The 24,873-nt window shown below is 35.8% G+C and overlaps 2 protein-coding genes and 1 pseudogene across 4 annotated transcripts; 1 reads left to right on the top strand and 2 right to left on the bottom strand.

The window, feature by feature from the left end:
- The first annotated feature begins 684 nt into the window (after positions 1 to 684).
- LOC147478527 (protein REDUCED WALL ACETYLATION 3-like) lies at positions 685 to 5,913 on the top strand (annotated as a pseudogene). Its single transcript, XR_015207603.1, has 15 exons — positions 685 to 824; positions 904 to 951; positions 1,791 to 1,882; positions 2,000 to 2,137; positions 2,220 to 2,276; positions 2,371 to 2,443; positions 3,407 to 3,565; positions 3,665 to 4,162; positions 4,249 to 4,370; positions 4,468 to 4,554; positions 4,672 to 4,760; positions 4,842 to 4,904; positions 4,990 to 5,046; positions 5,467 to 5,563; positions 5,683 to 5,913. The product of XR_015207603.1 is annotated as a protein REDUCED WALL ACETYLATION 3-like (transcript).
- A 3,074-nt stretch (positions 5,914 to 8,987) lies between these two features.
- On the bottom strand, positions 8,988 to 12,324 carry LOC147478526 (putative receptor-like protein kinase At2g42960). The gene is given in 9 exon segments (XM_086582780.1): positions 8,988 to 9,457; positions 9,570 to 9,779; positions 9,887 to 10,016; positions 10,130 to 10,300; positions 10,436 to 10,558; positions 10,740 to 10,844; positions 10,949 to 11,554; positions 11,556 to 11,730; positions 12,186 to 12,324. Coding segments are annotated over 8 exon segments (1,455 nt in total). The 5' UTR covers positions 11,606 to 11,730; positions 12,186 to 12,324; the 3' UTR covers positions 8,988 to 9,397.
- Positions 12,325 to 14,748: 2,424 nt separating this feature from the next.
- On the bottom strand, positions 14,749 to 23,266 carry LOC147478525 (ALBINO3-like protein 2, chloroplastic). 2 transcript variants are annotated; one of them, XR_015207302.1, is made up of 14 exons: positions 22,870 to 23,266; positions 22,493 to 22,599; positions 21,633 to 21,760; positions 20,811 to 20,882; positions 20,127 to 20,228; positions 19,662 to 19,721; positions 18,556 to 18,621; positions 18,319 to 18,366; positions 16,407 to 16,577; positions 16,271 to 16,326; positions 16,067 to 16,181; positions 15,864 to 15,991; positions 15,360 to 15,469; positions 14,749 to 15,243 (listed from the first exon to the last, which is right to left on the bottom strand). XR_015207302.1 is itself a non-coding variant. In XM_086581803.1 (14 exons), exons 1-14 carry the CDS (start codon positions 23,169 to 23,171, stop codon positions 15,093 to 15,095), a joined length of 1,578 nt encoding a protein of 525 aa, XP_086437929.1. In that variant the 5' UTR covers positions 23,172 to 23,266; the 3' UTR covers positions 14,749 to 15,092. The 2 variants fall into 2 exon arrangements, 1 of the variants encoding a protein (XP_086437929.1); XM_086581803.1 differs by having other exon boundaries at positions 15,864 to 15,953.
- Between the last annotated feature and the right edge of the window lie 1,607 nt (positions 23,267 to 24,873).

The following is a 24,873-nucleotide window of genomic DNA, read 5'->3' as shown; positions in this document are numbered from 1 at the left end:
TTTATTATTATATGTAGGGAATAAATGTCTCGATAAATATAGTTTTGCATTTTAAGTAGTGTTTATCATAATTTTGTTATTATGATTAAGAATGCCATGCTATTCAAGTAGCTTCAATATTATCTTCGTCACATTGAGAATTCTCACAAAAACTTTAATCAAACTTTTATTATTAAATCTAACAACAAAAAAAAGTCGATAAGTTTTATCAAGATTTTATGCTTCCTTTTTATAGAGAGTGGTGCAAGAAATTTGAATAACTGATTAATATAATTTTCATATTTCATAGCTATGCATAGTTGTTAATATTTTTTACAATAATTTAATATAACGGCACCCGTTCGTAGGACGGGTTCGAATGCTAGTGATTAATTAAAGGTGTCTTTCATTACACTTTAATCAAAGTACACTCTTTTTACAACCTTAATCTTATCAATCATTGTACAATGAATCACATAGCACTATTTTACACGATCTCACAATATTTCAATTCCACTATAAATAATAAAGTTGTCCTAAACAATGAGGTCTAGCACATGTAAATAAATTAGTTATTTGTGTTGAAAGACAATTGAAATCTTATTAAACAACAAGGAAGTAAATAGTAGCAGCAGAAGTCCAACCATAAAACAAAAACATAAAAATTAGACAACCACTTACAACAACGTTTGAGACCGACGTCTCTTCTAACAATTTTATTTATTTTCAAAGCAACCCCCAAACGGTTGCTTCAGATCTCTCTCTACTTGTTTTTCCATTTGGGCTTTTTATATTCACACCCACCATTGTTCATGTTCTTCATTTCAAAGAAACCCCATTCACAAGTAATCACTCTTTTCTCTTCTTCTTCATTCATTCATTACTTTTCTTATACTTTTGATTAATTACTGTTTGATTTTGCAGGAATAATAAAGAAAAATGGTGGTTTCTGGGGCTTTAACGCCTGGGCAGGTATGGGGTTTTTTTTGTTCATTAAACATCTATGACTTGTTTGTACTTAGCTGGATCTATATTAAGTTATTGTAATGGTTCATTTTTGCTTTTTTTTTGTTACTGTTTAATTATACAATGTTGCCAATATATGAAGATTTCAATCTGCCCCAGATCATTAAAATATTTTTACAAGGTTGTGGCATTTGCAGAATTAGTTAAGTGTTTACGCTTCAATCACGCATGCAGTTGTTTAAATGTAGTTGTGAGAGGATGAGTCCCTTAATTCGTGAAGTTCGCTGTGAACTACCAACTATGTTGTCAAGACAAAACCATGTTTGTTTACTATCAGTCATCTGATCTGCACAATGATCTGTTAGTGCAGTAAAAGTATATATTTGTTATGGGGGATGGTTATATGAATTCCACTAAAACGAACTCCACCACTGAAAATAATGAATTATATAAGCTGATTTTTTGTGGAGATGAGACGTTCTCTACACTAGAGATCATCCTCACAAAAAATGAACTCATTTGAAGATGTGCTATTGAAATTAGAATAATCTGGACAGTTGGATAATTCCATAACATTCCTAACGATTTTTGACAAGGTTAAACAAATTCAATTGAGCTAAATTTTTGTGGTAGTTTTCTTCATTATTAGATGTATACCTCCACCAAAATCAACCCTCAATTCATCTTGTAAGTCCACGTTTAGGGGTGGAGTAACTTTGGAATCACTATAAGGTGGAGTTCATATAATCATCCCCTTTGTTATGTATTGCAACTCTTTGTAATGGTTATTTAGATGAAAATTTACTTTTTATTTTTGACTTACCTACAATTTGGTTATGACGTAGGTCTCTTTTTTGCTTGGAGTGGCCCCTGTATTTGTCGCATGGATATATTCTGAGATTTTGGAATATAAAAGGTCTTCATCTCCCTCAAAAGTGTAAGCTGTTTTGGAAATGTTATAAAAATTTGTTGACATTAGTTTTTAGTGAAGAAAAATGGTTTGCATCTACTTCTTGATAACAGTATCTTTTTCTCCTTATTTTTCTGGGTACAGCCATTCAGATGTCAATTTGGTTGAATTGGGAAATGAGACAATCAAGGAGGACGATCGAGCTATTTTGCTGGAAGGAGGCCTTACAAAATCTGCATCTGCAAGGTTTCAAAGTTCAACAATCAAGGCAAACTTAATCAGGTTGCTACACGTTAGACAAATTTATCCAAAACTCTACTGAATTTTACTAAAAATGTTCTTAACCATGTGGAGGTGTTTCTAGATTTTTGACAATGGAAGAGTCATTCTTGCTGGAAAACCGAGTAACCTTGAGAGCCATGTGAGTCATTCTTAACTACATAATAGTCATAACCAGTAATTGCCGAATTGGTAATTGGATTACCCATCTGACACAAGCATGCTATGTCATGTAGGTCCGAAATTGGGGCTATTTTGATTTACTATTACACCTGTGATCGCACAGACATATTCTCAGATTCTACTAAGGTGTGTCACCAATTGTTCTATCTTCATATGGTATTAGTTCTTATTTAATAACTGCTATGCTTTAAGAAATCAGAAGACCAGGTGGTAATTATGTACATTAACTTCCCTGAACACTTTGTAAATCCACATCGAATATAATATTAAGAAGACAAGGAAAACAAAATATATATATATACATTTGTCAAAGATACCAAAGCAAGAATAAAGTTTTTGTATCTTGAGAAGTCCCAAGTCATATTCTACTTGCATTTTGCAGATCTGTTTGTTTGTAACTGTGCGACCCATCTTACCTTCAATAAGCATAGCTGACTCTAATCTCCTATAGTCCTATTGTACAACTGTCGCGGTTATGTAACAGCTTTTAGTTTGAGGCAACTCAAGAGAAGTATAGATAACTAGATAAGTGTTCATACCTGTTGTTTGTCACTTATGAGAGAATAAGGTATTGCTGGGTGGAGACTCTCCTTGAAAATTCAGTTCCCTTGAGGATGTCTTCACTTTCACACGAACAAAGTAACACTGCTGACAATACAGATTTTCAACATATGACTTTACTCAAGACGACCAATCTCTATCATCACAACTCATTAGTATATTTTTATTTCCCTCGGAGTTTTTGAATATTTTATTTGGGAAACCCGTGTACTTAAATATGGTGAATTCGTAAATGCTTAAATGGATGAATGTGCAATACATCCTACTGAAAGAGGTAAGAGTATGGAGTTAAGCTAATACTTAGATTGCTATAAAGTTATCATTTGTTTGTATTTTGCTGCTGTTCCTGTTCCAAAATAAACTTCTATTTAAATGCTTCAGTATAACATGATAACTTTGCTTGTCTTAGAGGTAATAAGATGTGGATGAGATAAAGCTTTATATGCTATATACACTGATTACTTTTAAGTATTTTAGGCTCGGATTTAGTTTGATTATAAACATCTTTTATGTGGTTTCCTTTCACAGAAATACAATCGCGACCTCTTCCTATTTCTTTACATGCTTCTCGTCATAGTTTCGTCCATGACTTCTCTAAAGAAGCACCATGACAAGTCTATGTTCTCTGGGAAGGCCATACTGTACCTTAATCGACATCAAACTGAGGAGTGGAAAGGATGGATGCAGGTATGAACTTTAACCAAAATTTCACCATCTTTGATCATGAGAAAAAGAGTCTTTGAGGCGACCATGTGTTCAGAATTTTGATTCTTTTTATGTCACCAGGTCTTATTTTTGATGTACCACTATTTTGCTGCAACGGAGATATACAATGCAATACGTGTCTTCATTGCAGCATATGTGTGGATGACTGGATTTGGGAACTTCTCCTACTATTACATTAGGAAGGATTTTAGTGTCGGGCTTTGCTCAGGTGACTTTCTTATCATCTCTAGTTAGAAAAATTTATGTTTTTATCGTATGTGTCTTTTGTGTTAACTAATCTTAAATGTTTTGTTGAATGCAGATGATGTGGCGGCTTAATTTTTTTGTAGCATTTTGCTGCATTGTTCTTAATAATGACTACGTTTTATACTATATCTGCCCTATGCACACGCTTTACACTCTTATGGTCTATGGATCACTTGGTATTTTTTCACAAGTATAATGAGATAAGATCAGTGATGGCTGTGAAGATTATCTCATGTATTTTTGTCGTCATCTTGATTTGGGAAGTTCCTGGTGTCTTTGACATTTTCTGGAGTCCTTTGGCGTTCCTTTTAGGTTAGTAACATTCTGCATTTAGTTTTTCGTGATCATTTATTTTATATTCTTAAGCCTGTCAACAATCATGTCCTTTCCTATGTCAGGGTACAAAGACGCGGATCCGTCAAAATCCAACTTACCACTCTTACATGAATGGCAGTTCAGATCTGGCCTTGACCGGTATATATGGATCATTGGAATGATATACGCATATTATCACCCGAATGTAATTTTTTGAACTCTGGTTTTGTGATCATAAGCAGGACTTTATCTCTGACAGTACTTATTAGTTATTACTAATTTAACGACTCTAAAAACTCTAGGTCGAGAGATGGATGGAGAAAGTAGAAGAATCTGATACCAAACGAAGATTGACAATTAAGGCAGGCATCGTGTCAATGTCTTTGTTGGTGAGTTGAATACACTCTGCTTTGGTCTGAGACCTTTTTGGTTATGATCTAAATTTATTATGTTACTTTCTGTCAGTTTGTAGGGAAATGTCTCATCTAATGTGCCCATCCTTTCAGGTTGGTTATTTGTGGTACGAGTATATTTACAAGCTGGACAAAGTCACATACAATAAGTTCCATCCTTACACATCATGGATTCCTATAACGTGCGTATAAGGAAACTGAAATAAGCACTTCTTTCCAGTATTGCCTGACTCGTATTTACTTATTCTTATGTCTAATTTCAGAGTTTACATCTGTCATGAATTTCACACAGCAATTTCGAATTTCTCTTTGACTCTCTTTTGTGAGTCCCTCATCCACTCTTTTGTAGATTTCAACCCTTACCACATCTTCAAATTTTTCTAATTATATCATCCTTTGTTGTATTACCAGGTGGCTTGGCAAGATAACCTTGGAGACCTATATATCCCAGTTCCACATCTGGCTAAGGTGTGTAGATCTTAGACTTCATTGTATTTTCTACCTATTCAACCATTAATTATATCGAGTTTAATTAAAACTACTATCTTATATACTGTCCAAAAATTGATATACTACCGCACTGCAAGTGTAATCAATTGTACCTATAGTTGGTGCATGTGGTATGTCCAATAGGTGCTAAAGTACAGGAAGTCAATTGTGATGGTCTGCCTATCTGCCTGCCCTAATTGTAGATGAAACAGACCAACTGGATCTTTCAGCTGACCACAGTTTTTAGGTTGCAGGAATGTTGAAGTTTCCATAATAGCATGTGTAGTAATCTAGGATCTTGTAGCATCTTCTTTCTTGTACTTAATATACATTTCTGTCTTATCATCTTTTTAGAAATTGTGGTCTTATGTTGTACTGTTGTTTGACATGAATCTACAGATCAGGTGTTCCCAATGGACAGCCCAAATGGCTTCTTTCTCTTATTCCTGGTTATCCCTTGCTCAACTTCATGCTCACAACTGCCATATATGTCTTGGTAAGAAAATTTTCTTTTGACTCTTGACATTTTAATTATAGGAATCTAAGAAAGAAAACGAATCTGATATTAGATTTGTGTTTTGTTTAATTTGTTTTTTTTTCTCAATTATTCTCCAGATATCATGCCGGATCTTTGAGCTTACCAATACACTAAAGACAGTTTTCCTTTCTACAAAAGACAACAAAAAGTTGCTGTACAATTTTGTCGCTGGAGTTGCCATTTCGTTGTGTTTGTATTGCATCTCATTAGTCCTTCTTCAGATCCCTCTTCTAGTACGAGTATGCTACATGACTTGAGCTTTGTTTAGATTTTTAACTATTGCTAATTATAGAACTTAATTCAGTCAATGGTACCATATTGCTGTGGTTGAGCTTATTAGAATCCGATTCAGTGGCCACTTCTATGGTCTTATGTAACCAACCAAAGGCAGTTGCTGGATTTTTATATGGTATCATTGTCCTGTGAATAGTGAAAGCTCATTCTTTCATGTCTGAAACTAACTAATGACTTTTCACTTGACAGCCCTAATAGATTGAGCATGGAAGGTTACTCAGATTTGTTTGGTTGGAGATCGAAAAAAATTCCCAGTAATAAGTGGATTAGAAGGGTGATGCTTACTTGAAATCAATGACTCACTGAAGCAAGTTTACTGAACATCTCAAGGATATTGCAAGCCTCAACGTCGTACTTATGTTGTCCTTTCTTCATAATAGAGGAACTGGAATAGCAAGCAGTGAGTGTTGAAAATGAGGTTTCATTTGTCAGGGGAAATTAGGAAGAAAGGCACAAGCAGGAACAAATTGGGAATCTGTTTTTGTATTCTTGTTAATATTAATACCAGTTTTTACTTTTCTTATATTAGGTTTAGCAGCGTGAATCATGTGTATCCATAGGCTAATATGGGCTTGTGCTACATGCCTACATTACAGTTGCAAAATTCTTTTTCACTGTTGGTGAATGTTCCTTTGATATCAAACAATGTGTTTAGTTACGGAAATATAAAAGAATCTTTTCTCTCTTCAAGTTTGTGTTGCGTTGTGCAAATAAAAATTCCCATAGGGGTTAATTGCTCAGTAGAGGCAAATCAAGAATTTACATGTGTGTTCTCTTCGGACTATAGAAGCAAATTTGAAGACAGTGAAAACCCAAACGATCCAGACAACACAATGGGACGACAAATAGAAGATGTGTGTTTTCCCAGGGCTTGACATTTTGATCCAGCAACTACTGCATGTGTGAGATTCAAAGTAGAATATGGTCTTCAAATCTCAGTTCTGTCTCTCTCTATGGTACCACCAGGCTGAAAAATTACAAGGCCCTATGGGAAGTCTGGATCTATCCTCAGATGCTGGACTCCAAAAGCGAAACCTCATCACGCACAAATTTTGTTGAAATCACAAACAGCAGTATAATGCTCAGCCCATGACTCCAGGCCCTCAGTCAGTGTGCTTTGAATTCACATTACGCGCACTTCTGAGTAGGAAGAAGTGCTGACACTCTGCTTGATGCTTCTTCGCTTTGGAAACGTATCAGGGTTCCATCATGCATTACTAAAATTCTATACATGCAACAATCTCCTTGGCCATGGCCAAGACATCTTCGAGGATGCTGTGTGTATTGGGAACTTGGGAGCAGCCTTCTCAAGTAAGCTAGTATTTGAAATCTGCACTAGTTATCATCATAGTATACTGATATTTCAGTCACTCTATGTCACGTAACTTTTCAAAATGTAAGTTGGGGCTACCATGAGAATATCCTTATAAAAAAGAAAGTTCAGAGATCGTTGGATGCATGATCCAACGGTCTAGGATCTCGTCCTTATGAAGATATCCTCGGTGTAGACGAACTCGTTTTCAGAATTACCAAATATTTTACACCGAAAGAGCATATAGTACTGGTGCATAGGCATGGGCGCATGGCACAGGCCGAATAAAAAATAGTGTGGGCCAGTAAACTGACACTGCAGACAAAAGTTATTAGACTAGATTCTGTCACCCGACTATTTTGCCGTGCACAAACTTTCAAAAGAAAATGTGCATTGATTTTCACAACAAAGGTAGACCGACCGTTGGAGCAAATTGGATATTTGGATGGATAATATTCATTTGCGGAAATAAATGACCGTTAGTGAGGCCCTGTCTCAAAGTCTGAGTTCACAAGCAATGACCAAAATTTCAGTCAAAGACTAGCCAGAGCCAGAGTCACTCTTGAACACTTTCACTCTTTCACACAGTGCTTGCACCTCTGCAACAGATAAAGACTACTACTAGATATGTGATAGTTGAGACATACAAAATTACAAACAACCAAAATGACTTGGGACTATGCAGAAGATAACTCTGCTGCTAGCTATATGCAAAGACCCAAATGAGCTGGGACTGGCATTTATAAAATGCATTCCATGAACCAATTCAGATTGCCAATTTATTAGTCACGCCTCACAACAACACCGATTGCTGCCAATCCACCCCTTTTTCAGCATGTCTCATACTCACACATAGGCCCTTAAAAAGATTTTGTTTTTTAGGCTGATGACAGCAAAAAGGTTGTGTGGGACTGTTTATCACTAGACTATAGAAGAAAATCTTTACTTCTTCTATTTATTTTTTTATGAAAGAAAATACTAAAGAGCAAGCTTCGATTTATAACAAGTTGTTTATGAGGTATCCATCTCTTCATGAGAAATTGGTACATGCTTACTGACTCACTAGCACATTTGACTCATTAGATAATTCGATTGAGCTTCAAATACATTGAAAATTTGAAACCACTAAGTTAAATTATCAAGTCCAGAGTTTACCCAAAAAAAAAAAAAACTATCAAGTCCAGAGACAAATAATATTTGCTAAAAACATAGTGCTGGTTTTGGCTGGTTCCACTGTTTCAGTTAACTTATCCAATATGATCAACATTAAACAAGTGTATTAATTAGTCCCAGTCCCAGGTTGGATCCAATCATCTCAGTGTTATCTCATTGATGGTAAGAAAAATCACATACCCAATTAATTGATGGCAGAATATACAGTTAGACCATAAGAAGTCAACTAGATTATTAATCACATTGCCTGAGATTGATTCTGGATTTGATTTTCAAAAATAAAATTAAACACCAACTGTAAGAAGAACATGCGTTTCCCATCGATCACATTCCAAATTCTTTCCTTGACACCCTTATGGGAAACCAAAAGGATTGGATCATGGTGAGAGTCAGAAAACAACTGTATTTATCTCCAAACTTGATGAGGAGGGAAAGAAAGTGAAAGAAAAAGAATATGTGTCATGGCCTAAGAATCATTTAACCATAAAAAAGCAAAACATCTCTGCAAAAAGATAAAGATGAGAAAAATGATTAAACATGTAACAAAACAGCTAATACAGAATAACAGAAGAGTGGATGAAAAAGTGAATGCTAAAAGGAGTCTTTACCATGCAAAGAACTAAGAAAATCAATTGATATAGCACCATTGTGAAAATTGAAATCATCATGTATAACTGACAGGATGCCCCAATGAACCATGGAACAATCTGTACAACCAAAAAACCCAAAAAGAAAAGAAAAAGATAAGAAAAACTCTATTCATCCTAGGACTCTCAAATTGAATTGAGGCGCCGTTCATCCTCCACGGGTTTATGCCTTTCAACCCACATGACTCCTCAATCCCACATCAGTGTTTTTTCTAGAACCACAATGTTTATGTTGAAATGGTTTAAACTATAAAGCTGTGTATCTGCTGGGATTGTAGACACTTATCCAGGTCATGTTGCGATTGCCAACCATCATGTATACTCTGATGCTTCTACCTTGTTTTCCATGTCAGTCTGAAAAAAAACTCATTTCATGGATTCAAGTCCTTCCATGCTTGCTGTTCGACTATTCCTGTTTCTTCGGTCCTGCAAGATGGAAAAACACAGAAGTGTATCAATATATCTGCTAAAAGGGCATACAACCCCTTCACCTTGAAATGTTTTAAATCAGGTTTTCAGTTAAGAGATTGAAGATCACCTCTCGTATTGGGAACTCATCAGCTTCAAGCATTCGAACAACTTGACTCATTTTGGGTCTTTTTTGTGAGTCGGGATCAACACATCTTAAAGCAATTAGAAGAGAACGCTTAAGGGCTCGTGTTGCAGGTCTAACTTCAAGGCTTGGGTCCACAACTTCCTCTGCTCTTCTAGTTCCTACCATCACTTTGAGCCACTCAACCAGGTTAACCTACAATCATCAAAACAAACTTAGCTAACTGAATTCTTATTCAATGAAGAGCAAATCACTAATCTTTGATCAGAAATCTTGAGGGAGTAGGGTCATGGATAGAACACCTCACTAGCAGGCCGACCATAGTCAACAGGATCCCTTCCCGTAATTGATTCAAGTAGGAGGACACCAAAACTGTAAATATCACTTTTCTCGTTTAACATGCCAGTGTTTGCATATTCAGGTGCTACATACCTAAGAAGAGAAGAACCCACATTAGAAAAATCACAAGCTCAACAAGCACATCAGCTTAATATAATTTCAGAGAGATCATCAGAAGTAACTCGTAAGATGATAGCGAGATATACCCAAATGTTCCCATAACTCTGGTTGCAATGTGACTCTCTCCTGCATCCAAGAGCTTTGCTAATCCGAAATCAGAAACTTTGGCATTGAACTCATCATCAATCAAAATATTGCTCGACTTTATATCTCGATGTACAACTTTTGGTTCTATTGCTTCATGCAAATAAGCAAGTCTGCATTCATTTCGGAGAAGATAATATGATTTACACAAATTAGCTATTAAAACATCATGCATGAGCTGGATCACACCCAAATTATCAATAATGCCAAAGTAGATACACAAAAGTTTTTGCTTAGAGAAAACTCACGCCTTAGCAGTTCCAAGGATGACCTTCATACGGGACTCCCAACTGAGGGAGCCATGTTGTCGCATAGCTCCATGAAGCCACTGTTCTAAGTTTCCATTGTTCACATACTCATACACCAGCATCCTATATTACAGAAATAAAAATTAAGATAAAAGAGTACCATGGAATACTATGTTCACAAGAGCATGCAAGAACTTCCAAACAAGTTATTGGTTGATCATTTGACTGTAAAAACAACTTAATTATGACGAAATGTAGTTAAACTGGAACCAACGGAAATCCCATGAAAACATATGAATCGCACCTGTGAATGCCTTCTACACAGTATCCTAAGAGCCGCACCAAATTCTTATGTCGGACGTGGCCGATGGCTTCCACTTCAACTCTAAATTCCCTTTCTGCCTGACCACTATAAACAATTCACATGACCAATGCAAGATAAAGTGAGGGCCAGTAAAAGATTAAGGAACGGTAAATTATTTATATCCACAAAAGAATAGATGGTGTCCTTACAGATTGTTGAGGAGTTTCTTCACTGCAACATTGGTTCCATTTATGAGACGCCCCTTGTAAACGACCCCATATCCACCTTCCCCGAGCACATTGTCAGCTGAGAAACGGTTTGTTGCCATTTCAAGGTCCCTAAGTGTAAACCAGTGACCCCACCCAAGATGTGATACTTCAGGCAAGCCGATTAAGGGAGATGCAGATGCAAGGCCATGTGCCATGTAAGAAGGCTTGCGAACATTCCCAGAGCTTCCATCTTCTCCCGACTGTGAGCTACAAGCTCTCTCAGGATGATAAACTGAGCTGCACTGGCTGATGTTATCTGCCTCACTCGATTTGCTCTTAGCCAAATGAACTACCATCTTCTCCGAATTCTTTTCTTTTAAATGGTCATGGATTGTGAGAGCAGTACCTTCATGATGATTACGAAAATTGTGAACCCCAACACTATCAACCTTAATTTCCTTTGAGATAACCGGTATCTGGGAAACAGGAAATTTTTCGAGTGTCCTCCTCGTCTTTTTTCGAGGCGTTACCCATATAGATAAGATAGACAAAACCAACACAATAATTGCTCCAACACAGATACCAATCAGAACCCATAGTTTCAAAAAAAAATGATGTCTGCTTTGATAGTTCAGAATTTAGGGACTCGGATGACATATTTTTGCTCTTGGGTTGATGAGGAATGATGGTGTTATACTATACTTGTAGTGACACAGATCTATCCTTATTATCTTCCCTGGTCAATCTATCCACACCTAGTTTGCCAAAATGCACATTCCAATCTACAGCCAAAACACCAAACTAGATCTAATAAGCTTCTAACAAAAAACCATATGATTCAAATGTAAAAAAATTTAGCACAGACATTATTCATGCCATAACTCCTTGATATACAAGGCATACACCAATGAACAAAAGCAACACATTTTAATTTAACATGGTAGCTATAATGCAATACTAATCCATAAAAGTACAAACACCCTTTGTCAAATATATTCTTATCTTACTTCACTCCATAACAGCAGACCAAAAAAGGAAAAAAAAAAAAGAAAGAAAGAAGAAGATAGTATCTGATACGTCCCTTCAAGACCAAATGCACATTATTTTAACAATGATCCCCTCAAAGTGAATCAAACTTTGGTTTTTTTTTTTCAGGCTTTCTAAGAAACCTCATTACTCATTAAAGTCTAATGCATTAAACTAAACAATGTAATGACAGGTAATTTAACTAACATACCCTTGAGAAATGTGATCTAGCCCCTTTGCTCTTCTACCATAACATTCCATAAAAACAAACAAATGACAAAAAACAAGCTAATGCCTGCAAGAAAAAAGCACCCCGGAAGTCCAAAAAGAGTAAAGACAATAAAGATTCAATCTTTAGTTGAAAATGAAGTGTACAACACAGTTACTTGCTTTTGAAGAAGTTGGTAGTGAAAATGGTGAAGTTGGTGTCAAAGTGAAAACAAAAGGGGACCCCCCTTGAAAGGTATATAGAAAAGAAGGGGAAGCTTGTTTTGCAATGGAGGAAAACCAGAGAAGAAACAGTAAAGGAAAAGCAAGTGGGAAGAAAGAAAGAAATAATTTTTTTCATTAAATAGCAAAAATGAGTATTGTCCTAAAATCTTAATTATAAAATAATATTGGATACTTAAAAGGAATGAGTGTGACAGGTCAACCCAACAAGTAGGAACTCAAAATCTCAAAATGTGACTCAATTAGGCACCACACTAGATTAGGCTAAGGTTAGATTTAATCCTATGAGTAGTAAACATAGACCATAACATAAGTAAAATGTATAGTTCCAAATTAATATGGGCATCTTGAATAGTTGAATGGATGAGGGCAGTAAATACTAAATAGTGCAGGATGTAAGAGATTCTAGTACTCTACCAGATATACAGTAAGATTTACTGGTTCTAGTGTAGGAATATTTGTTGAACTCCTTGTTAAGTTACTAGATCGTTTGATGTGGTTACTTGGCCTAAAATGTCTCTCGGATCACCTACTTAGTGGTAGTGTGACTACATCCCACTGTTTTGATGGTACTGGAAACTATTATAAGTAAGGAACAAATTTTTGTTGAGCCAATGTCATATGATTCTTGCTGAATAACTTCGTTCAACCCCAATAACACTCGCTGAAATGTTTGGAATGACTATTCAATATTCATATTCAAGCAAACACATGTGTCGAATGAGGCATAGGATTGAATTTGGTATAATAATGTTAAGAATTAAGATACACTTTTGCCTTCCTTTTTCATGTGTAATGATGATTATGCCTCCGTACTTAAAATTTATATATTAGTGAATAGTGATTCAGATGAAATGTTTGAGAATGATTATGTTCCCAAATCTTCTTTCATATTGATGGATGCAACCTCGTGTTTCCACTTAAGATGATGTAAATGAGTATTTTGTTGTTAAGATGATGTAAATGAGTATTTTATTTCCTCATTTGTTTAGAAACTTTGTTTGATAACACTTAAATGTTTGTGCAATGCTCGAAAGCAATGTTTAACCAAGGCATCTCATCTCAGTTACGTTTGAAAACGTTTTATGACTTCTATCACAATTTATTGATTTAAGTCCAGCAATGCCATGATCTTAATAGTTCTTTTATGACCAATTTATTTGAGGCCGGATTTTTACTTTTATTTTTTCTTTTCGATATCCTTGCTCATTTCCAAGCTTCACACTTTTTTATGTAATGGTTTTTTATAGTCAAATTATTGGAAAGAAAATAAAATTATACTTAGCTGCAACGGCTCTATGATTCTGATAAACAGTCAATATCCAGCCATGAATTGTGGTGGACACTGTGAGGTGAGAGGGACTTAGTAAAGATTCCTTGGCTGTATTTGAACTTGGGAGAAGATAAAGGATTAAGACTGTGATTACAAGTATGACTTCTGATTAAAGTATGTTCTAAAGAAGTTGCCTTTCTCCATTACTTATTTGTTATTACTTTCATTTATAATACAGTCCAATTGTAATTGAATCAGCTAGAGCATTCAGCCAATAAGATATTTTAATAGATCTGTTCGATACTTTAATTATTAATATAAGAGGAATGCAAGATAACATTGACACCTTTCCTGTGGGGTGGTACCTGTGAACGATGGGGTCCCAAAACCATTTTTTAGGCACCATGTGCTTTGTAGTTTATCCCCATGGAAGTTGTTTTTGTTTTTGAGACCCCTTGCATTTCTTTTCGTTTCTGTGTTGCACATGTTTTATGATTCTAGTAATGGACTAATGGCAAGCATGTTGAAACGTGGGGCAGGCCAAGGGTGCAGCACCACTTTCTTTTAGCTGATAGCACTGTGATACCATGTTGGCAAGCATTTTATCCTGTCTCAGTCTCATCCCTCCCAGTGAAGCCTGTTGCAGTGCTATCACTAATTTGCGGTACCGATCATGTCGTGATATAGCCATGCAAACTCCAACGATTTCGCACAACCAATTTCGCACCATGTAACAGTCATAACCGTGATCTTATTCCAAATCTGTTGCTGTATCTAGCTCATGGACTAGTTTGAAATATTTTATGTTTTTCCTGCACAGTCCACCCTATTTAGTTTGAGATTGATAGCAATAGTCAACGCCTGAAAACAAACATTACTCCAAAAACGTCTGCTGCTGCAGTGGTGAGTGTCTAGCACCTACATATCATTCCACCACGATAAAGTATTTTCTTTTCTTTTTCCAAGCAATAGAGAAACATAGTAAAATCACACAAACATACGAGACATTCAGACCACTCTATTGAAAGAAAGGCATTTGAATCCTTTCAGAGAATATTAACTTTGAGGTCGATCTTCTTATAAATGATATCTAGCCAGTTGTAACTAACTGAATGATGACCATGCCAAGTTATAAACATTTGAATTTCTTACAAAACCCTTTTAATCATAAAAAAGAATTGAAACTATTGATACAAGGGTCAACTTAAATAACTCACTCTTCAAAATCTTGGTATCTATGCGGTCACAAGGACCAAGTGCCGTTTGCAATGTTGCGAGGGCACTCCTTTTGTACAAGTAACCGAGTAGTGTCTATGGGATCATAATGAGTATATTACACTTCTGACTTGCCGCTTCCTCTTAACAATTCAAAGCGCCGTTGGTGGACTTCGCTCATCATTGAGCTTTCTGATCACTAGTAGTAATGACATCCTCTGAATCCTCTAAGCAATGTTGCAAATATATATTATACCTATCATAATCGTAAGCAGTAGCCTTGCGCAAGTACTTAGTAGCTTCATCCTTTTGGCCTTCATTAATAAGAGCACTGTCCAAGAAACAGATTCAACGATTTATCAAATTAAATTTTAGTTGAATAAAAATTCGAACAATGTAAGAAAACCTCAAAAATGTAAAATGATGATCAAATGTATGAAAACAAACCTTGCTAATACGAGCAACCCATCATAGTAATGAGATTTTCCATTGGAGTCCTCAGGTTCCCTCATCTGTCCAATTCTTTGTAAGTGTTCCAATCCTTGTAGAATCTTCCCCTGCAAAAGAAGATAAAATCTAATATGATTTTCACCAAGGATTAAAATACGAAGTGAATAGGGTGTTCACCCCCCCACTCCATTGTTCTCCAAAACGTGGAAAGTCATATAATTAGCCACCTCTAGGGCTCACAACCTCACATGAATGGTAAAGATACCAACCATATGACCAATCAGTGTATCACAATCTATGAGCACAGAAAACCTGGGTTGGATGGAGAACACTGGCATCATTGGTGACGCCATAGTTAAATCATGTTTTAAAAAAAAAATCATAAAAGGTTTATCTTTGTGTAGACACGTGTTTTATGGAGTGGGGACAATCTAAAGTAAATTTTCCTCTATCAACTAGAAATGCCATCAAACCATAAAATGGACTTATACTGAACCTCACCTGTCGAATACAAGTAACACCTGCCCATGTAGAAGCAAGAATTAACAGGTCAATATCTTCATCTTTAGTTGGATGGCCAAAATGCAATAGCTGTTCAGAATAGCATCACAAGTTCTGGTAACTGAAGACTGAAGGATAATAGATTCACCATAATCAACTAAATAAGTTTATAACAACTCATGAGCGGTTAAAAAATAACTGACCTTGGTAACTGCACGCTCAAGATATACAGTAGCCTCCGTCGTTTCCAGTGGCATGAGAGCCTGCCCAAGAAGAACCAAAGCTCTTATGTATTCAGGGTCCTTCTTAAGTGCTAACCTGTATCAAACATCTCTTCTGAGGTTTAATAAGAACCAAGAATGGGTCTTAGATGAATTTGTATAAAGTATTTGAGACTATAGTGTTACCGTAGCAATGCAATTGCTGTATCCTTATTCCCTTTTCCTAAAACCTTGACTGAGAGCTGTAGGAATCAAACACCAAAACATCAGGAAAGCCAAGATGGCCTTTATCATTCAAAGGTGCTCATAACCAACTACTCACAGGAAGCAGTTCATCAGGGGAAAGGCTCTGCACCGAGACTTTATGCTCCATCTCTTCGTCCGAAAAGTTTATGTCAGGTGTACCAAAATTTGTTGTCTCATCACTCTTCATTGCAATTTTATCAGGAAGCCCCAATTTTTCACGAATGGGGGGATGGTTAAGAGATAATTGCTGTGGAAATGAGAGTACGATTAGAATAAGTTTCAATCTAGAGAACTCTGGGGTGAAAAATCAGAGTCGATTAAGTAAAAGAATATGCACGTAAAAAGATAAAGAAATAAAAACTTGTCGCCTTTCCTCAGTCACATTCCACCAATCAAAAGAAAAACATATATGGACAAAATTGAAAGTGATTCCCATACATTATATAGGACTGGCATAACAGCAATTGAGCGCTGAACATAAAATCTCTATGGGAGTAACCATTAGAGCCCTAATTACGAGAGGCCTACTTTATAGATCAAAATAACCATAATTTGCATGCGTAAAACATTGGCAGACTATTGATAACAACTTACAAAATCTAGTGGTCAAATAGGTACAGTCACTTGCCCAGGTTAACAACTCCTTAAACAAAAGTAAGATATATCCATATGATAAATTAGGACGGTTTTAGAGGGAAAAGTGAAACCTAAGGAAAGTTCTAATGCGGATTACATTAAATGATCTGGGGCATACTCGAAATGTGATGATAATTTCGTTAATGAACCATGGAATGCTCGAAATGTGATGATAATTTCTTAAATGAAGTGAAAGAATAGGAATACGAGGTTGGGTCCTTGTCCACCCAACGGGTTGTCTCAAATCTGAACTATGAGAGAGGGCAAGGAAAAAAGCAACACGTGTCTCTGGAGGAGAGAGATGGCACGCATTTAGTCTGTGGTAAAGAGAGGCTGTTACTAATATTAGCCGTCTGAGTTTCAAGAATTATCCATGATGCGCTGTTCAATAAGTTTATTTGGAAAGGTCTAGACCAGATATTCCAGTTGAGATTCAGATCAGTAGTGACGACTAATTTACCAAATGCTAAAAAGGGAACAAAAAAATCTAAGATACATTTGTCGAAGTGTTTTCTTACTTGCTTAGGGCACACCAAGATCTAAGCAAGACTTGAACGCACCAGCATACGTTGATATATGTACATTTAGTTCTAGCTGTAGTGTAGTTCATAGTTTTCTGCTCATTCTCCATTTAAGCATCTCACCAGGTCAGTGTTTGAAGTTCGATGCTTTAGGCGAATCCTCCCTTTCTTTTAGGGCTTTCTGTATTATTATTTTTTCACAAGGGAAACAGTTCCCTTTATATGCCTAACTCATTGTGCATGTAGCTATGTAAGGACCAAGGAGCTTGTTGGTTAGAAGAACAGATACTACTGGTAAACCAAGTAATTTTCCATTTGCTTTCTCTTAGTGTCATTCCTTCTCCATCCCTTTCTCTTTTTCTTTTTTCCCTTCTTCGTTCTTGTTTTCTGGAGGTTATTTTCTACCTACATAAATTTAACCACATCATGCATTACAGAACTCTACTGATAACAAGAACAAACCGATGTTGCACCAGTAACCTGAATATCTTAACAGCCAATATCACCATTTCACTACTGAATAAAATGTTTTATTTATGACCAATGACCATGTTTCAATTCCACAAGGCATGCCTTCATGAACGGTCTAACAAACGCAACAATGACTAGGAATTAAATAAATGGCAACTGAGATGGTATGTTGTCAAATAACTGCTGTTAGTAATAGACTAATAGCTACTTCGCATCGAGTTCCTGTGATTATGGCTGTGAACCCTTCTACCAAGATACCAACTGACAATTCAAACAAGGTTTCAACCTAAAATTTATCATGGAAAATTTGTTGTAAAACAAGAAGAGCCTAAAATAAAAAGGTCATAAGTTCGGACAAACCTGAACAAGAGTGAGAGAACTGTTAGTCACCCAGTAGACTAGACTGCCCTGTGAGACCACGAAACAAACACTAGCATTATTTTCCAAGTTGACACGAATCGAATTAAGGATCCTCAACTAAATTGGATAAGATACATACACGTGTTTGTCTATACATCATTTTTCTACAGTATAAAACAGGAAAGAGAATGCCTTTACAGAGGGGTGTGTGTGTGCGAGTGCGTGAGAGAGAGCTACCTGAGGTATACAGAACCCAATTAGACATAAAGGAACTGTTAATATGTCCAGATAGTGCTTGTAGTACTGCAAAAGAATCATAACAACTTTGTCATAAAGCTTAAAAAAAAACACTATGTCACTACAAAAGAATCAGAAATCAAAGAGCACACTCTAAAACCAACTATCATCGGGTTGTCAAGTCCCAGGCTCAGAACAACTCGGAATGACGACTGTTCAATTCCAACTAAGTCAATTTAGATGATCTAAGACAGTCTAAAATGGAATAAATGCAATAAAAAGAGACATGACTGATCATGTCCATCTCAAGACCAACTGCTCCAGATTCAGTGCGTAAAACGCTGTGCAGTTAAATCGGAAATTGGTCGCTACTCGGTCGAAGAGCGAGTAGCGACTAGGTCCAGTCGGTCGGGGATTAATCGGCATTAATCGGGCAATTTTTCAGAACACTATATTTCTTTACAAATACCTATTAAATACATTTAACATTGAAATACCAACATAATGGAACCAATTAGGAACCCAATCAATCAATAAACAATCAAAACACTCAATCAACTAAAATAAATATGATTAAATTGTAAAACTTTAAAGAATCGAGGGTTGATCAAATTGGCGAAATGTCGAGTTCAATGTTTAACAGTGAAGTACATAACACAATTAATCGGCTAATCTGCTAATCGGCACGTATTAATCAGCTAATCGGCCAAGTACTAAGGGATTTTTTGAGTCCGATCACTTACGGGGATTAAATTGTTAGACGGGTCGGCTAAGTAGCAACTACTGTTACTCAGCGAGTTCTCAGGGATTTAACTGCCCACGAGAGGAATCTCAAATCAAAGATAAAAATGGCCTGAATTAGGCCGACTGAGTGGGACAAGTCAACAAACTGGGCAAAAAGCAATCTAGTTGTGTCCTGATTCCTGAAAATTGAAACCCTGAGTGAAGCACTTTATTTTTACAGGTTGAAATTTCCCCTTCGACTAAGAAATTGGATTAAGCACAACGCACATCAGCTCAACCTTTTACATTCAATGAAGATGGCAACGATGAAAAGACCCAATAGACTGCAAAATGCAAATACAAGCCTGAAATTGTCAACTCACTTTGGCTAGTATGCTCAGCAGGCCTGTGTCTTTGCCACCACTCCCCATCCGGAAAGATATCTGAGATCACAGTAAACTCATGTTAAGCATAATAGTTATTTAAAAACACCTGAAAATTCAGACAGAAAAATAGGACATTATATTTTTATCCAAGTTCCTCGTGGTAACCTCATAGTTCCCTTTTTATCCAAATAGATAAATAACTTAATTAAACATATAATCTATGGTCAAGTGTTGCAGAAGAAGGCACAAATAATCAGAAAGACACACTCAACCTAGTGTGTGGGAAATGGGGACGTACTCTAAAATATTTCACACGTATCATTTTCTCGGAGACTTTTCTATTTTTGTTTAATTGACACTTAATTTTATTAATAGAAAACAAATTCATATACTGAATTTCAAAAGAAGCATACAATTGTGTTTGAACTTCCAAAAGAAATGGAGATGAACAGAGTCACATACCTGAACATTGGTGAAATGCAAACCAGCAATCAGAAATGGAAAGATAGAGCCTAAAATACCGTGAGGCGTTTCAGTCAGATTCTGGAACCACAAAGTTCCACCCTGAAACGAATTTTACATGAACTTCAAATCAATGAAAGTCAATGCAGTATAAGGAAAAGTTTTATACCAGAGACACAATCTTAAGGTAGAACATTCTGTATCCTAGCAATCATATTCTGGGGTCTGGACATATGATATCATAGTATGTACTTCCTGTAGTGACTACTAGTGAAAAATAGCAATTAATGCAAGCCACTTAACCCCATAGTCACACTCTTTCTACAGAGATCTCAGAGGACTGCAGAACAGCATTTTCTTTTAGTGATTCTTTTACCTGCCCCCATCACTATATAAGAATTTGACATCCCCCTCCAACCCCAACCCCAAAAAAATGACGAAATGGAGCAATTAACGTGTACTGACCTTCATCTGCCTGGTCATAGGACTGAATTCTTTTTCTTTTCTGTTTTTTTTTCCAAGGAGGGGTGTCAAATTCTCATATTTATGTGTGTGCCAAAGAAATGATGGTAAATACACATGGAATACTTCATTCCGTCATTTAGGAACTCTTCAAATTATTAAGAAAAGATATTAATTAAATACTTAGAAATTATAACTGAGAAAATTTTGTTAGTGCCTTACACAGTCAAACCCAGGGTGATGATCCAGTGACATCTTCCGTATAGATGCCATCAACAGGAGAAAGCATGGAATCTGTAAACCGCAAACCACAAACTGTCCATAAGTCAAGAATGATATAAATGAAAACATTTATTTACATAGATATTGCATGCTAGTTCATTGTACAAACACACAGACACACAAGATGACATATTTACCGGGGTGTCTCACCTTCAACTCTTACTTGAATATAGACTTATGAATGGAAAAAGCCAAACCCCATTTCAGAAAAACTAAATAGAAATCAAATGATAAAAGTGACATTTGGCAATTTGGGAAAAACTTTATTGAAATGTATGATCCTTAAAATACATTGTAAAGGATTATGTAATTATGAAATACTGAGGAGGCACTTTTCTGCTTCATCTTCCGGCTATGTTCTTTCTGAAAATTAAAGAGAGAACGCTTTTTTATGAAAAAAAAAATAGAAAATTTTGGTCTGAAATGCTTGGATTAATGAAAGGATGAAGACTCAGCCAATTTTTAGACAAGAAAGATATCAAAGAATTCTTATGGAAGAGTAGAAACAAAAGCCACACAAAACGAAAGAGGTTGCAGTAAATGGTAGTATACGGTTAGGTAGAGTATTGACTGTGGTGGCAGTAAGGGGTGGGTTGTAGAGGACTGGGATAATGATTCGTTAAAAATGCAGGGAATATATTAGCATTGTTTCTGTCTTTAACAACATACAAATACTTTGAAATGTATATGATGGGCATAGTGAGTAATATGAGTGGTCTCCCTTTTCTCTAATGAGGTTAATGGCTCAGGTAGATATTTTACCTGCACTGTAACGGATGCAAGTCCCCATAAAGCTGAAGGGCACCCAATTGCTTGTTTTTCCTTCCGAAAGAGCAAATATTGCTTTATATAACTCTTTCCTGACAATAGTGGCGGGAATGGAGGAGGCACTTTGAGAAATGCATATGAGAGTCAGATAAAGAATTCTCAAACTATGTTAAAAATGACGACTGATAGTCATAATATAATGGCTCCATCGAGTAGCATCAAATTAAAAATCGGAAGTACACTCAGCAAAAATACTCCAAATATTAAAAAACAACTGCTGAAATAAGTCAAATAACAAGCTATAAATTCATAGGGACAACGAAATCATGGTTCACGCATCACATGGCTATAAGACAATCTCCGGGACAATTTGAAACAAGAGGATATACTATTCTCGCAGCCATATCATTTTTGCATATACATAGCTTATTCAATTAACAGATATCGTACAGTGAGTAGCATTTTTAGAGGGAAAGGAGCAATTTCAGGATTCACAAAGTGTAAGAATGTAACTGAATTTTGAAGTAAAGAAAAACTTCTTCAGTCGTTTCATATATATTATTTACAGAATAAAATATAAGAAAATCACAAGTTATGTGCAGTGAGTAAACTTCATTTGAAAACAAAACTATGGATTTAAAAGTAAGAAACTGCATTTTGTGTATGCGAAGAAGTAGGTTTCGGGAACTGATATAATTTGGCCTAATACACCTTCACTGCCTATTGTGAAAACAAATGCAAAACAGTCACTAAAAAGAATATCATAAAGCCAGTCAATAATAGGAATCAGAACAAGCTAAAAAATATGTAAGAATGAGCTAATAAGACAGATTAACAAAATTCATCATACTTACACTTGGGCATCAGCTCTGAAAACCTTTTCATCTTCTGGAGTTGCAACAGAAGCAAAGGCAGTATAGCTAATCTAAGGGCCAAAGTAGATGTAGCAATTATTATCCACCTGTTTAACATTGTTCACAAGATAGATAAATTTTTTAATAGTCGAAATCTTGTGACAAATCAAAACACTACACCTATCGGGATTCGACAAAAACGAGCTCACTCAAGTAATGTAGGCCTAAAGTAAAACTTTTTTTTCTCAAGTTTCAAACTTTATCAATTTCTTTATGTCCATCCACTTTTTTAGTACAATAATCTTCATATTTTCCCAACTAACAAAATGAACAAGTAATAAAATAACATGTACTAAATGAAGAAACGCAATGCTTACCAAGGAAGGCCAGTGAGATTATGATAAGCATCAAGACCAGAAACAACAGTTTGAACAAAAGGGTCATACCAATATTCAGTCTCAGTAACCAGACCCACTCCTTGAGCATCATTACTGGAAATGCCAGAAAAGGAACGAAAAGAAGTGAAATTTAAAAAATCGAAAGATTGAAACTTTGGAGTTGAAGAAGAGGAGAAAAGAGAATTGGGTATTTGAGTATGGAGTGAACGAGTTAGTAAAAATGAGGATGTAGACAGGCGACGACGAAGGTGAGAGAAGAAGATGAGTTTCGGCGTTGCCATTATAATACCTTTGAGGCCCAAACTATAGATGAATGTGTTGGGCCCAACGTAGTAATAATGGGTCTTGAATTTGGAAATCCTTGCCGAATTGTTGTTGTTGTTGTTGGGTATAATAAATTATAAGAGACGGACTTGCCTTCCTGATGATGAGCCGAAACTTGTGGATTTGAACACTCACTTGGACGGATTTCCAGGTATGTTTGCTCCCTCCCTGTTTTCCTAATTACAAGTTTACCCCAACACACACATAGTATAGTAGTCTCTCTAATATATGGAACTGTTTGTAATTTGTTGCTTGTTCTAATGCTAGTTTATGTTTTTATAGATGAACCCCTTGGCGATTCTATTGTGGTATACAACACCCAGGGACTTCCAGGTATACAAATATGATAACTGTACATACATCTCTCTCTTTTAAATATGTGAAATAATAATCAGGCTACTGAAGGTATATGATGTGATAACTGTACATACAATTGTAAGAGGTATCTTCTTTTGCTTAAGCCTTGGAGAAATATTTTTGGGCAACAAAGTGGAAATATTAAGGCTCTGTTTGGCTGCAAGAGATATTGTATTACTTAACTATGATTAGGTGATACAAGTCATGAGATGGAGTACTTGTGTGTCTGCCTCTTATCCTATCACATGTTTTACTTGGCTACTGTTTGGTTGACATTCACACCTATATACTCATTTTTTTTATATCAAAAAAAAAAAAAAAAAAAAAAAAATCATATACAAAATTTGCAAATAAAAACTTAAAAACAAATAAAAACTAATAAACAAATAAAAGGGAAAAAAAAAACTCTAATTAAATATTGAATACATAAGCACCCAATTGATTTATACAAAAAACATCCCAAAAAAAAAAAAATCCCAATTTGATTAATAATGTGAAGATTTAAACACTACTTTTTGGAGGAAAAAAAAAAAGTTTTAATGTGAGAAAATAAAAAAGGTGGAGAGAAAAAAAAAATACATAAGATTTATAGTTCTATTAATAAGATTCCCATGAAAGAGAGAGAGGGAGGAGGAGAAAGAGATAGAGAACACATTCTTTATGTGTTTTTATTATTTTTATTTTTTTCTCTTTCATGGATAGAAAACACGTTTTAGTGAATCTGGACTTTTCCTTTGGATTTGCTTATCCACATTTTTGTGTTCCCGCAATTCAAGGGGCTTACTAGAGTATCCATGTTTTAGACAGACCAAACACCTATACAAGATAAAAATGACTGCCACGTCACCAATTCCTGAATATGGACTCTCTATTCACACTGCCAAACAGAGCCTAAGTAGTCTATTGCGTCAATTCTTTGTAAACCATTGTGGATCCTTAAGTTAGATAGTTTATGTAGAGAAACAGAAAGAGGAGAGGTGGAAAACGCAAGTGAATGGAATTTGGGGTAAATGTGTAGGTTAGGGAGAAAAATAGAAAGAGAGGTGGAAGAAGGAATTTAATGAAATTTGGGGTAAATGCTTAAATAGATAACTTGACTCAGGAATTGAAGGTGGTGTAGCCGTGTAGGGTTGATTAAATGAAGAACAAGAACATGTAGTATAGGTTTGGTAAAATTTGGTGTGGAGTAAGGTACAATCAATATATAGTGAATTTAACTGAATCAATAGATCTGTAATGAACGTTGTTGATTATATTATAACTTTCCGATCCGAAGAGTTATAATCAGCTTTTAACAGAGGT

Source organism: Coptis chinensis, chromosome 9, assembly GCF_015680905.1.
Source record: "Coptis chinensis isolate HL-2020 chromosome 9, ASM1568090v1, whole genome shotgun sequence".
NCBI classification, from domain to species: Eukaryota; Viridiplantae; Streptophyta; class Magnoliopsida; order Ranunculales; family Ranunculaceae; genus Coptis; species Coptis chinensis.
Note: the sequence above shows the minus strand (reverse complement) of the source record. Positions and strands in the feature narration are given on the sequence as shown.

Coding starts and splice junctions, on each gene's coding strand:
- LOC147478525 (XM_086581803.1), bottom strand. CDS start 23,171: ATGGCAACGCCGAAACTCATCTTCTTCTCTCACCTTCGTCGTCGCCTG. Junction 20,229..20,810: donor ATCACCCTGGGTTTGACTGT/GTAAGGCACTAA, acceptor AATTCGTTTCAG/GGTGGAACTTTGTGGTTCCA. Junction 16,182..16,270: donor ACAGCAATTGCATTGCTACG/GTAACACTATAG, acceptor TGTTTGATACAG/GTTAGCACTTAAGAAGGACC.